The 14279-nt window shown below is 37.7% G+C and overlaps 3 protein-coding genes across 3 annotated transcripts in view; 2 read left to right on the top strand and 1 right to left on the bottom strand.

The window, feature by feature from the left end:
- The window catches only part of LOC129238506 (ribosomal protein S6 kinase 2 beta), a 36492-nt gene extending 35721 nt beyond the window's left edge, over positions 1-771 (top strand). Inside the window, exon 2 of the mRNA XM_054873549.1 lies at positions 662-771. Within this exon, the coding sequence (XP_054729524.1) occupies positions 662-765 (104 nt within the window). The 3' untranslated portion in view covers positions 766-771. The remainder of the gene's footprint in view (positions 1-661) is intronic.
- Positions 670-9047, top strand: LOC129238509 (uncharacterized). The gene is made up of 3 exons (XM_054873555.1): positions 670-779; positions 855-974; positions 8424-9047. Exons 1-3 carry the CDS (start codon positions 756-758, stop codon positions 8910-8912), a joined length of 633 nt encoding a protein of 210 aa, XP_054729530.1. The 5' UTR covers positions 670-755; the 3' UTR covers positions 8913-9047.
- A 45-nt stretch (positions 9048-9092) lies between these two features.
- Positions 9093-11185, bottom strand: LOC129238508 (clusterin-associated protein 1 homolog). The gene is made up of 3 exons (XM_054873554.1): positions 10949-11185; positions 9514-10875; positions 9093-9449 (listed from the first exon to the last, which is right to left on the bottom strand). The coding sequence occupies exons 1-3, from the start codon at positions 10968-10970 to the stop codon at positions 9340-9342; spliced, it is 1494 nt and encodes a 497-aa protein (XP_054729529.1). The 5' UTR covers positions 10971-11185; the 3' UTR covers positions 9093-9339.
- Between the last annotated feature and the right edge of the window lie 3094 nt (positions 11186-14279).

Genomic DNA, 14279 nt, shown 5'->3' with positions numbered 1-14279 from the left:
CTCGTCCATCGACGCCTGAGAAGTTTCATTTCAAAAAAAAAAAAACAAAACAGCTGATTTACTGATACCACCTTTAATCGGTTTGCCTTGTAATAACGGTTATTATTACTTCAAAATACAATTTGACTCACAAATGGTGGAATACGGTCGCGTTTGGTGGATTTTCATCCCGCCATTTTAATAAAAATTGAAAAAAAGAAAGCCTATAAATAATACACTTCGTCTCGGTCTGGTGTGCTCGGATTTTTCGATAATTGTAAAAAAAGGAAACCATTGGAAAATTTTTACCATTTACGCTCGTCAAAAACCGGGGACTTGCTACTCTGGGCGCTGAATCAGCATTCAATATTCGACACACTCGCCTCAGATAAAGCAAAACAAAGTTACTTTTGGAGGTCCGAATAAATTTTAGAATATATTGCATTTTGCTGTTTTTTTTTTACTTTATTGCGTATTCAGTTAAGTTCTGATATATTCCGATTAACATAATCTCAACCAAAACCACTTTATGACAAGTCGAAGACATTTCAGCACACATTTCAGTTAATTTTTTATCCCACTAGATGTCGCTGCTGTCAAGTATTTCGAAAAAAGACTTATATTTATGATCCCATTTGCCTCAGATTCAAATTAATTTAACAAACATAAATTTATTTTCCAGAAATGAAACTGCTGAGCTGCGCGACGTCATCATTAATTCAAAAGCTACCGGAGTTGTATTGGATCAGGAAAAAGTTGATCAATATATTAAGGCTATGTCCTTGACTGGCAGTGAGAAGGTAAACTAAAAATTTAAAGTATTATACCCTATTTTTTTAACCGAATATCAAACTGCTATTACTTACAAATAACAGGAGAATGCGGAAAAATTGGCCGCTCTATGGATGTACACAGCGCAGATGGGCAGCTCTCGCAATTTGGCACAAACTGGAGGTAGTCGGCCGATTATGTTGATCCCCGCTGGCAGCACAAATGTAAGCCAACTAGTATAAAAAATATTGAGGACTTATTACAAAAAAAAAAGAAGAGAATTAGAAAAATCAGAATTCTAGTTTTTAAAGAAGGTCAAAGTGCATATGTACTATATATTTTCAGGTCTCTTTATGGCAAGCAACTTATTTTAGTAGCCCTTATTAGGAAAGAAAAGATAACATATTAGAGAAGAACTTTGATAATGACGTAGTTTTAGGTGACCGTGGAGAGAAAACTGTCAAAATAGTGACAAAAAAAATTAAAGTTAGGTTAGCTTAATAAGAAAACATGTTTAACATGGAAAGGAAAGCTTATTTGTAATTCAAAATATCGAACCAAACTACTTAAATGACATCAGCTCAACAACTGGTTTTGTAAATTTTTACAAACAAGCAGAAAAATCAAAAAAAAAATTATTTTATCTTTTATTACCTTTTTTCATTTAGTGAGCTATTTTTTCTCTCAATTTTGTTTGAGCTTCCAAGCTTTTTTAAAAATAAAGGGTTTTCCAATAACAGGTGTTATTTTGAACCTCCCGCTATTTCGGTAGATGTCACTTTTGAAGATGTAATTTTTTGATATTTGACAAGTAGAAATTACGCCATTGGCAGAGACGGTTCGTAAAACTCGAACACTTTTGGGCCACCGGGAAGCACCTTGTCGGACCGCAATACAGAAATTGGTGAAAAAGTTCGAGCTGTTGGGACAAGATAGTTATGTGAAGAATAAATTCCGTGCACGTCGCTCAAGAACAGCCGAAAATCGAAAATATTACTGTTGTAGCCGAAAGTGTTGAAGAAACCCCAGGTTTGTCAATTCCTCGTCGTTTTTTGGAATTTGGCATTCCACAAACGTCATTACACCGTATTTTGCTTAAAGATTTGAGTCTTAAGGTTTATAAAGGCCAGTTAACACAAGAACTCAAGCCGGTCGATCATCAACAACGTCGTATCTTTGCTGATTGGGTCGTTGAAAGGCATGAAAATGATCCGGAAATCAATCGAAAAATCATCTTGAGTGATGAGGCCCATTTCCATCTCGGTGACTTCGTCAACAAGCAAAATCGTTGGATCTGGGGCTCAGAAAATCCAAGAGTTATTGTTGTTGTTGATGTCGTGTGACTGTTTGGTGCGGTTTATGGTCCGGCGGAGTCATTGAACCTTACCTTTTCGAAAATGAAGCTGGAGGAACAGTTACAGTGAATGGATTGCGCTATCGAGAGATGATTAACAATTTTTTATGGCTGGAATTGGATGATATTGATCTGGACAACGTTAATTTTCAACAAGACGGCGCTACGTGCAAAATAAGCAACGAAACCATTGGGAATAACACCTCTTATTGGAAAACCCACTAGTATAGGTGCTGGCCAAATGCAGGCTGGCATTACTTGCTTGACTTCGATAGAGATAGGGAGCGAGGAAATGACGAACAGAAGAGGCCTTATGTCAGCCCATCAGCTGATTCTGTCAAATTCGCTGAGAGCCGCTTAACGGTGTGGTATTGGCCATGATTCAATTATTAAAGGTTTGCTCACTTGTGGCATTAGAATTTTGACACTCCCTTACAAAAGGTCGCATTTAAGAAGGGCGCAGAAAGTGGAAAAATTAAATACCTTTTTGGTAAAAATGGTAGCAAAAACGTTTTCTTTTTACTTAAATTATAACTGGTACAAACAGAAATAGCCAGGAATGATATTAAAAAAAATGTTATTAAGTTAAGCCCAGATTGATATTTTGTGAATTAATTTTTAAATTGAAAACTGATCACGAAGTTGGGAAGTTTTACCAATATGAATCTATTATATTACCTAAACAGTATGGCCGTAATGAATTCCTTGCGCCTTGCTTTACTATGCTATGCCCACGTAAGTTTGGAGTTTTGACCCCCAAGTCGCAATTATTCATTCCTAACTACTTGACAAACTACCACGGACATGTAACACCAAATGATAGAAAGTGTTGTTTGTAATAGCAGAGGCTCCTCGACAGGCAATGGCACACCTCCGAGTGTATTTCTGCCATGAAAAAACTCCTCCTAAAAAGCCATCTGCCATCAGGAGGCTATAATTAATTACATAGTGCTAAATGAGCTCTTGTTGGTAACTTATATATCTTTAAAGTAACGTAGTAAGTACATCCCCAACCTGTATTTGAAAGGGATTGGACTCAAATTGTCAAGACGTCCATCTTTCACGTTCATTGCCCCAAAAAGATGCTTTGTGATATCCTGATTTAAGCTGTATGTCAGTATGTTTTCCATATCGTCTTGGTTGTTCACATACCGAGCAAGTGCTTATACACGCTTTTGAAAACGAAATGTTTTTCCTACAAATTTTACATTTCTTCCACTTTTGCTAAAAATTTCTAGAGTTAGCAACCCAGTGTCTTGCTAAGGGAGCCGATTTGTCAAGAGGGAATGAGAAAGCTGCTTACTGAGCAAACCTTTTATTATTGAATCATGGGTATTGGCCATACCATTAAAAATCTTTAAGACTTGAATACAGATCTTGAGTTTGACTAATAGTTCAATTAGCCTCCACCCTAAATACATATCGGTGACCAAGGAATCATGCCTTTAAAAACTCACAAACACAGAAACAGCTTTTAAATGCAAAAATATAGGGGATGTATTTAAATATATTCGCTCTAATCTCTGCTTCTCTAGGCAATTTTGACAGTTATTGAATTTAGAGATTATTTGATTTCTCTTAATATAATTGGAAATTGTTAAATTATGTTTTTATGCGTAGGAAAAAAAAATATAATTGGGGGATTTAATTTCGTCCATTTCCCATAAGGTACATGTGAGCACTAAAGAGTGGCAATATTTTACTACAGCAAAAATAGTAACAAATAAATGCAAAAAAAAAAACATAACAGCTAAGTTCAATTGATATATTTTTCCTTAGAACCTTTTAAATCCATTTTTACAGTATCAAATTTTTATTTTACATAAATTTACAATGTAGAGAGGCAGCTCTATTCTGACATTTAAAGCGATAAATGCACCAGCCCTTTCTTCCTCACTAATGAGGCAATAAATTTTCCTTTCCGGCAGATTTCGTCACTCCGGAAGATGTTTCCCTTCACCTTATTTTCATTTTACTTGACAATTTATGGACGATTCTCGTGTTGCATATCCATTTAATTGCCTGAAGCTCAATGGAGCATTGCTATCAAAAGCCATTGTTCCGTGGCAAAGTATGTATGTATATATTATATGTACATATAGTGACACTGACACGCTGTAGGTACAGAATTCCATCGTTCTTGGTATGGTGACATTTGAAGTACCCTGTGTGAAAAGCAATTGCCCAGCAAAACCTGCGTGACCGAAACTCTAACACAATTACACTTTTTTGTATGTTACTAACACATATGCACTCGTATTTGTTTGGAAATCGACTTTTTTTTTATGCTCCGTCCCCTTTGGAAAAGGTGTAAGCAGTAAGCAAACTTCATTCATATATTTTTTCTCATTTTTGCATCAATAGAAAAAAAAAACAAAAAAAACGGCAAGTGGCTGTCAAAGCCATAAGTCAAAAAGATATCTTTTCTCTCTTTTTGATATCAAAGTAGGCCGAGAATCAAATTGTCAACCTTTGGCAAATATGTAAGCAGTAAGCAAATTTCATTCATATAGTTTTGCTCATTTTTGAATCAGTCAAAGTAAACAAACGCCGTAGCCGAGTGGGTTGGTGCGTGACTACTATTCAGAATTCACAGAGAAAACGTCAGTTCGAATCTCGGTGAAAGCAAAATTAATAAAAACATTTTTTAGTAGCGGTCGCCCATCAGCAGGCAATGGCAAAACACCGAGTGTATTTCTACCATGAAAAAAATCTGCTCATAAACATATCATAAAACAAAATGAAATAAATGTATAAAAAAAAAAATTTTTTTTTGTAATTCGAACCAAGGATTTCGGATCGGAAGCCCACATTGCTAGCCGCTGGGCTATCGCGCTGTGCTGTCGCCGCTGGCCTAAAAGTTATTTTGTTCGTCGCTACGTTTATATGAAACTGGCACTGGCAAACGAATCCATATGTATGAAAGGGATAAAAAATCACACGTACACAAAATTTTTGGCACGATTTTCCCAACGCTTTTAACAACGTGATTGTAAAGGGGCGTGGTTAGTGATAGTTTAACGACCACGCGTGGCGGTTACGTGAAGGGTAACATGACCGCCACTCTTCTTGCTGGGTGGTTTTGAACGGGTTTAGTAGTATTGGTGTATTCGGTATACTCGGATTTGTGAATTTTATAGGATTACTGTTTCGTATGAACGGCGTAGTTTTTCAAGGGCAGAATTGCGACCAGTTTTTGGGTGGTGCTAACTATTGTAGTTTCTCTGTGGCTTTAAGCTAAACTAAGTTTAAGTGACCAACTTTGCAGGCGTAAGCTCTGTCTATAAATTCACAAAATTTTAAATGAACACTGATAAGCTGGCCCTAATACCCGGTTTTATGTCTATAGAACATCTCATTATCGAATGTCCGGGGTGGACGCATAGAAGGAAAAGGTTTCTAAACAAGTTCATGCTTACAGATGAATACCTTCAATCACTCCCTCAGAAGGAGCTGGTACAATTCATAAGCATACTTAACAGTCAATAGACAGCACAGGGTGCACAATAGATCAATATGGTCGCAGTGCTAAAGGACCACACCTTAACCCTTTACAACCATTAACCAACCATAACCCGGTTTTATCAATCAATTATAAAATATCAGGCTGTTGAAAATTAAAGTTGTAAAATTAAAACTAAACTTTGCTATTTTAAATTTTAAATTGATTGGTCAGAGTGTATATTTTGACAAATTTAAAAGTTGAGTCGAAAATCAGTGAGGGAGTTATAAAAAGACAGTTATTCGGTCACCGTAGCCGAATGGGTTGGTGCGTAGGTTCGAATCTTCGTGCATGAACATCAAATAATAGAAACATTTTTTTCTAATAGCGGGCGCCCCTAGGCAGGCAAAGGCAAACCTCCGAGTGTATTTCTGCCATGAAAAAGCTCCTCATAAGAAACCAGTTGGAGTTCGAAGTCGGCTTTAAACTGTAGGCCCCTCCATTTGTCCCTCCCTCTTCATTGGACAAATGGACTTAAGATATACATATATTTATGAAGAGATCAAAAATTGCAGGACTCTAATGCTATTCCTCCTCCCCAACCTAATAAAGCCCACTCTTGATATGCATCAAATTATCTCTCTTTGAATATTGACAAATCTCCACACTTAATCTGAAGACCAAAATCTTTTTCCTATAAGGTAACTCTCCTTAAATTTTTTTATTGATAATTATATCATATTTACAATTAACTACAAAATACAATAAGCCTAAAGCTATGGCTACTGTGACCTTAACCCTTTTGCATCATCCGACGAAAAAGTCGGCAAACAAAAACTCTCTTTAATCAACAAGAGCGGAATAATCCGCAAATAACGGCTTATATTTATTTCTTAGAATCGACTTCTATGCATTGTAAGATTAGTTATCAGTTTGTCAGCGACCATCTAAGGGTCGGATTTTTGAGTACATCGCGCATTTCGAGTGGTGATGCAAAAGGGTTAAACTAGACTAAGAGATGCCACTGAATTTATTTTTACTGTTTGAAATACTCCACGGAAAATATTATGAAAATAAAAACAATTCGAAAAGTCGAGCCAAGAACAATCTTTGAGGTTAACTTTGCATTCTCCAGAGCCTTGAGCGCAGCCTGACTGTCACGAAAGACTCCCATCTGTTTCCCGCTTCATCTACTCTCAATTATCCATTTCCGTTGGGAAAACAGTTGCCATTTCTCCCATAGCGTAATGATACTTATTTATATTGTTTAAGTCCACTCGGCTTCAGAGTCTATTTCCTTCTTGGACCCAGAAGAAAATATCCGTCAAACCTCTTTGCATGGAAAATATTCTAGTATTTATTTTTTCGGTAGAAATGAAGTTAATGCCAATTTTCGTAATGAAATAAATGAGTTCCAGCCTTTGAAGTGGCGGTAAAAGCTTTAATCCTTTCTGGCATCCTTATACGGCCCTAGACGTTTGTGGTTCTCAGACACCAGCTCTCAAATATAAAAATCCGTAGTTTTCAATTAGAAACTAAATTTAAAATCTTTCTGCAACAAAGATTTTGCAAAAACAAAACAAATTTTCAAAAAAAAAAAAAAATAAAAAAAATACAAAAAACCAAAAAAAAAAAAAAAAATTGCAATATATGTTTTCTACAAATAGGTTTTTGTGTTTACAAATATACAATTATGTATAATATTTGTTTTTAACAATATACAGAGAGTGCCACTGAAAATGGTACATCTAATTTTTTACAATATCTACAATCATTTCGAAGTTTACCTTTTATTGGTAGTCTATTAAAGAAAAAATATTTATAACCTATGATCAGAAAGTACTGGGAATTTTTAATTTAAACGAACCGCGCACGGGGGACCGGTCCATATTTTTTTCGTATGTTGGTAGGGCTGTAGGACTCACATCTGTCACTTTTAAGCGCCATTGGACATTAGTGTCTGTCTTGCCGGCCGGAAATGTGGGCAAACAATTCTTGGATTTTGCATGATGATAACGCGCCTTCGCACCGAGCCCAAATTGTGCTGGATTATTTGACCAAACACCAAGTAAATACCATCATGCAAGCACCGTATTCACCTGACATGGCCCCGTGCGACTCCTTTTTGAAGTTACCACTTCGTGGGAGGAGATTTCAGTCGATAGGGGAGCTCAAAGAGAATACGACGAAGGAGCTGAAGACCATCCCTTCGTCGGCCTACTAGGGGTGCATTGAGGACTGGGTTGAACGTTGTCACATGTGTGTTTTGCTTCAGGAGGGTCATATTTTGAAGGAGATAAAATAAATATGCCTGAAATTTAACTCTGTTTGGTTTTATTTAAACATTCCCGGTACTTTCAGATCATAGGATATTTCAGCTAAACTGATTCTAATTGGTTTCAATTGGTGTTTTTGAGTGGTGCATTTCCTAGCCGAGTTTTGTTAGCGGAAGGAGCCGCGAACTGCACAATCCAGCATTTGCCTTAACTGACAAACTGCACCTAATAGTCTAATATCCAGAGATACCAGTCGTTAGTGTGGGTACATATTGACTGCCGTTGGTAGTGTTAACAGTATGATAGAATAAAACTCTTACAAGTCAAACTTTTGCAAAATTTTATCGCAATTCAATCAGTTATACTGATTTATTTTCAACTAGTCAGAAACTATTGTAGTAACTAAAAAAAATAGTTTAATTTATACCCGAATAGCACTTGCTTTTAGAAATCCCATTCCCTGTCTCAGAATTTTCCTGCAGGGCATCAATTCATGCAACAAAAGTATGCAATCGCCTTAGGCGTCGTTACAATGCAGACATTCACTTCATTTCTCAAATTATTTTCACACTTACAACTTATATTTTATACTTTTCCCCAGATGCTGAACACACCTCCGCCACCTGTGCCGTCTGTACCTGGCCCCATGGTCGTTCCCGGCATGCCATATCGTCCTGGCATGACCTACACTCTACCACCGTACATGCGTCCTGGCTCAGTGATTTATGCGCCCACAGGCAGTGTGCCCAGTGGCACCTATCGCACACACAAGAGCAGCAAATCTGCTGGACCACCACATCGTCGCCGCCGTCCCGGACCACCACCGTTACGCACAGGCAAAATGAACGCCAATCGTCGCCAGCGACGCAAATCTGAGACGGATATGATCGACAATGAAGCTTTCCAGTATACGGGGCTCGATCGCGATATAGCAGATAATTTCTTGGCGCGTCAGGAGCAAACAAATAGCCAGCCGGGTAGTCACGTAGACTATTCATCTTCGTCGACGGCGGCTAGTGAGACATATGGCAAGCAGCGTTCGCGCTCGTCGTCCAAGACGAAAATCGTTTGTCGCGATGTGGTGATGTAGTCCAGTGATTTTGAGTTGAGTCGAGTCATTCTAGCGGGTTGCGTCCGATCCGGGGAACCATCTAACGAAATATTATGTATAATTTACATATCTAACTGTACTATTGTAATGTTGTAATATTCGTATGTCTTATTCCGTGTTTGCTATTGTAAATAACTCTATAATATAAACTTATTCTTTAGTTTTTCGAGGATGTAATGATGCTTTCTGCAAATAGCAACTTTTGTATGTTGTACACTAATTATAGGTTTGTAATATTGATATAAAAATATATGTATGTTAAAAAAAAGGTCATAAGTGGTCCCAAACTAGGTTTTTTACCCATCCGGGAATGATAGGATCACTAACAAATCTGTGCTGGCTTACGAATCCACGGCGTTTTATGGATTTCACAAACTGTATTGCTTTCAATTACATGAGGAATGTGTTAGAAGTCTTCATCGCTGTGATGATCCGGCTTACTTGCGGTCTTTGGGCGCAACGGCAACTCTCCAGTTATCTTCGAAATGCTTATATCGTCCATTGAATTGAGGTCAACTGTAATTGCAACCAATTAACATCAGCACAAATAAGTCCAAGTTATTTTCCAAAACACACTTACAATCATCATCGACAAAGTCTCCCAATTCGGAGTCCAAATTGCTCAATAAGCCACTTGGTGCCGGCCCGCGTCCCATGCTAAGCATCCCGCCCATTCCCAAGTCACTATCGGTGCTGCCAAACGAGCTGTCATCTTCGTCGCCCACGCCGCCCAACGTAGCGCGATTACTCAGCATGCTGCTCATTGCGCCGCCATCACCTCCGTCATCGGCTGCTGCGCGCTCTGCTTGAGGCCGCCGATTGCGCCCCGTAATTGGGCGTCCATTACGCGAAGTGGCAGTGCCGGGCCGCTTGTTCATCTTTCGTGCCGCTTCATCCAACAAACCACTATATGAGCTCCTATTGCGCAGCATCATATCCTCATCCCGGATGTCTGGTATCTCGGCATCCAATCCGAAGTTGCCATGTCGCAACACGCCACTGCCATCCAGCTCCGCCTCGCCATTATTATCATCATCATCCTCAATCAGTCCTTCGGGTATGAAGGGCATCGACGACTCTTGCGCCTTCTGCAACATCGGTGAGGCGACGGGGGTGCTACGCTTGGTGCGCGCCTCGTATTGCGCGCGCAACGCATCGCGTACGTGCAAGCGCAAGAAGTACCTTTGAAACAACTCCTGCAGCTCCTTTTCGCAATCCTCGAACTCTTGCATGTGTGCCGGCCGTATTTTCTGTAATGCTTCCAGTCGCTGCTTAGTACGCTCCAGTTCGGCGCGTTTACGTTGCAATTTCGAAGTGAGCGCATTCATTTCTACTCGAGCATTCTCCAGCTGTGCACGACTCGATTGCAATTTCAATTGAGCGGCCGCTATTGCATTCTTCAGCGTGCGCTCTGCTGATGACAGCTCCATGGGACGATTGGCTTGCGCGAGACGCGCTTCCCTGTGTAACATTTCCTTAGCGAGTAACTCATGCAGCGCAGCGCCACGTTGCGTTAAATCTGCCGAGAGCTCACGCGTGCGTCGCAAATCGTCCATTTTATCACCGATATCCACCTGATTGAGACTGCGGTAATTCTCCTCATCGTCCTTGTCTGCGCCCGACTGCTGCGGTGCTATTAACATGCGCGTGATCTTCTGCAGCTCTACGGCGGTAACGGCGGAGGAGGCATACAATTTGCGCGGATTCAGTTTGATGGCCGATTTGGTGACGAAAAATTCGGTGGCGGAACGGATGAGCAGCACGCGATCATTCTCGGTCTCTACGCTGCCGGCCAGCACAGCGCCTGGCTCAAGTAGACCGGCCAGCCATTGCAGCAGCTCAGCGACGACATGAAAAGAGGCGAGACTGCCGAAATTGTTGGCCAGTGCTTGCAGAGGGAACACATGCGGATAGCCGAGCAGCTTGAGGTGCTCAGCAAGGTCTGCAAAAGTAATAAAGTCGCGAAGCTTCTTTCATAAAGCTATTATTCATATATTTCCTATTCAAATACCTACCGCGCACATCCTTGAATGACATTATCGCTTTATTTGGGCTCTTGTTAAGTTTATTCTTGAGGAGATGAAATTTTTTCTTGCTGTCAAAATTTAGTAAACCTTTAATTTCCCACTTAACAACGGTTTGTTGTGGCTCTAAAATATTTGTTTACGACTCATTGAAGCGCCCGTTGCTAGGCTACTGTTACTTGGAGCGTAGCGTCCACTGCAACAGGTTGAGGGCAAAACAAATGCCATATTAACCCTTCGCTGCAACGGGAGAAATGGTGCGTTAAATTTTCAAAGTCAAAGTCACTGAACTGCTAACGGGGCATTGTAAACTCAATTACCACAAGAAAAAAAATTGGTGTACCAGAAAATAAGAATCATTTTCTCTGTAAAGAGGCACAAGAAATAACAGAACATGTTCTATGCTCTATGACTAAATTACCTGGGAAGCGGTGTTATAGATCCAAACCTCCTGGAAGGAAATTAAGCCTACAGCAGTTTTAGGGTGTTTGAGTAGGTTACATGGCTGCGCAATATATCTTTTTAGGACTTAATGCACAAATAGCCATTTTGTAATAAAATAAAATTCAAAGAATTCAGGTTCAAAAGTTGTATTATATAATGTAAAAATAACTAAAACTTCTGCACGCACAAAATATTATTATTTAAACTCAAGAGAGGACTTATGACAATTCATTTCAAATTGCTTCCCTATATTTGAGACAACAGGACAAATCTAATCTTAATAAAACGCCTTTGACCAAAATGCTCTAAACGAAAATTTTTATAAATTGGGCAGTTGCATATGACGTTTTCAGGGACACCCAAGTTACCGGCGGTAAAAAGTACAGTCTTCAAAGGTTACGCATTTAGGTTAAGAATACTTCTCCTTACACGAAAATTTAAGCGAAAATAGCGTAGGCAAGAAAATCCTCACTTAAATATATATTGCCTCGGCCGCCGTAGCCGAATGGGTTGGTGCGTGACTACCATTCGGAATTCACAGAGAGAACGTCGGTTCGAATCTCGGTGAAACACCAAAATTAAGAAAAAGATTTTTCTAATAGCCCCTCGGCAGGCAATAGCAAACCATCGAGTGTATTTCTGCCATGAAAAAGCTTCTCATAAAAATATCTGCCGTTCGGAGTCGGCTTGAAACTGTAGGTCCCTCCATTTGTGGGACAACATCAAGACGCACACCACAAATAGGAGGACGAGCTCGGCCAAACACCCAAAAAGGGTGTACGCGCCAATTATATATATATATATATATATATATATGGATATATATATATATATATATATATATATATATATATATATATATATATATATATGGATATATATATATATATATATATATATATATATATATGGATATATATATATATATATATATATATATATATATATATTATACTAGCGTACCCTCGCCCGCTTCGCTAGGCGAAAAATTCAATGATTTGCTGAAAGAGAATAAAATTAATACGAAACAAAGCAAATTCTTTGATACAATTTCATTCGAACTTTATTGTAACACTTTTTGGTAGACAACGTTTTTGGTTTTTTCATCTTTCGCGTGAATAATGACGATGGTTTGCCTACTCGTGAGCAAGCTACATACAATTGTCCATGAGAAAAAATTGGGTATTCTAAATTAATACCGCACATTTGTAGAGACTGTCCTTGCGCCTTATTAATTCTCATAGCGAAGGCAAGGCGAATAGGGAACTGCAAACGTTTGAAATCGAATGGTAAATCCGCCGGAATCAGTGGAATTCAGGGTATCAAAATGTCTTCTCCTTTGTACTTCCCTTTCAAAATTGTTGCTTCGATAACGTTACCCATTAGCTTCTTCACAGCGAGTCTGGTACCGTTGCAAAGTCGGGGCACATTACTATTGCGCAGCATAATAATCGGTGCTCCAATTTTTAATCGTAAAATATGAGGTGGTAAGCCTGGCAAATCGAGTGAGTTTAAGAATTCAGTTGGATAATTTACGACCTCATCTTGATCAGTAATAGTGTCCATTGACTTATACGCAACTATGTCACCAGGTATTTGATCTAAAATAGCTGAATTTATATCATTGACGTCCTTATTTTTCCCAGCTAAAATTGCTCTTTCGCTGAGTCAATCATGGTTTTTGTAATGTTGAACTATGTTTGGAAATACACTCTGTATCAATGCCTCTTTAGACTGTGCAAAAGTGCAGAAATTGTTAGGCAATGTTATCATTCCTGTTGTTTTTGAAAAAAGGTTTATTTTTTTTGGTTAAAAAGTTTTTTTTGAAGTTTTGAAAAACACTTGGCTCTAACAATTTTTCTCTCAGTTAATTTCTGAAAATTAAATATTTTGAAAAAACTATTTTTTTTTAATTTAACGTTTTTGAGAAAATTTTGTTCTTGAAAAAATTTCATACTTTTGTAAAAGTATAAATTGATTTGTTAAAAAAGATTTTTTTCCGCTTTGAAAAACACCCCCTCGAAAAAATGTATTCTCTATTAATAGTGGAATATGAAATGCTTTGAAAACACCATTTTTTTTTTAATTTTGTTTGGTTTTCTGAAAATTTTGTTTTGAAAAAATTTCATGCCCTTGAAAAAGATTTATTTTATTTTATTTGTTTAAAATTTTTGAATTTTTTTTTTTTTTGTAATTTTAGAAAAACACCTCTTCGAAGAAATTTCTTTTATCTTTTTGAGGAAAATTTAGTTTTGAAAAAATTTCATGCTTTCGAAATTTTTTTATTTTACTTTATTTCTTCAAAATTTTTGAAAACAATTTTATTTATAATTTTCGAAAAACACCCGTTTGAAAAAATGTTTTCTATGTGTCATAGTGGTATTCCATTAACTTTTAGGATTATAGTCAAATACTTACAAATATCTACGCTTTCACAAATAGCAACAATAAACAAATTTCCTCAAAACCAAAAAATTTACTTTTTTTCTAAAAAAATTCTAAACAAACAACGTAATAAATTTAGAATTTTGTGTTCACGAAAAAACAGTATTGTTTTTATTGTATTAACTGAAAACCAAAATGTTGCAAAAAATCAAAACAAAACTAAATTATTTGTGTTCATTTGGTCCATATGTTCCATAAAAAGTTGATATGGTAAATAATATGCAGGGTCTGATACACGCAAATTTCCATTGACCATTATAGTGACAAAATTATCGATCACCAATTCCAACAGGATTTCAAAATCAGAGTTGGAATGAGTTGTTGTGTGGTGTACTTCTGAAAAAATGAGAAATAAACAAAATAAATCTAAAAATTCGAATTCTAACTTTATCTTGTGTATGTTCTTATTACCTTTGAATTTTTCCAATGAAGC

This window comes from Anastrepha obliqua, chromosome 2 (assembly GCF_027943255.1).
Source record: "Anastrepha obliqua isolate idAnaObli1 chromosome 2, idAnaObli1_1.0, whole genome shotgun sequence".
Classification (NCBI taxonomy): Eukaryota; Metazoa; Arthropoda; class Insecta; order Diptera; family Tephritidae; genus Anastrepha; species Anastrepha obliqua.
Note: the sequence above shows the minus strand (reverse complement) of the source record. Positions and strands in the feature narration are given on the sequence as shown.

Coding starts and splice junctions, on each gene's coding strand:
- LOC129238508 (XM_054873554.1), bottom strand. CDS start 10,970: ATGTCATTCAAGGATGTGCGCG. Junction 10,876..10,948: donor GTCATTCAAGGATGTGCGCG/GTAGGTATTTGA, acceptor TTACTTTTGCAG/ACCTTGCTGAGCACCTCAAG. Junction 9,450..9,513: donor AGACTTTGTCGATGATGATT/GTAAGTGTGTTT, acceptor TTGCAATTACAG/TTGACCTCAATTCAATGGAC.
- LOC129238509 (XM_054873555.1), top strand. CDS start 756: ATGTCCTTGACTGGCAGTGAGAAG. Junction 780..854: donor CCTTGACTGGCAGTGAGAAG/GTAAACTAAAAA, acceptor TACAAATAACAG/GAGAATGCGGAAAAATTGGC. Junction 975..8,423: donor TCCCCGCTGGCAGCACAAAT/GTAAGCCAACTA, acceptor ACTTTTCCCCAG/ATGCTGAACACACCTCCGCC.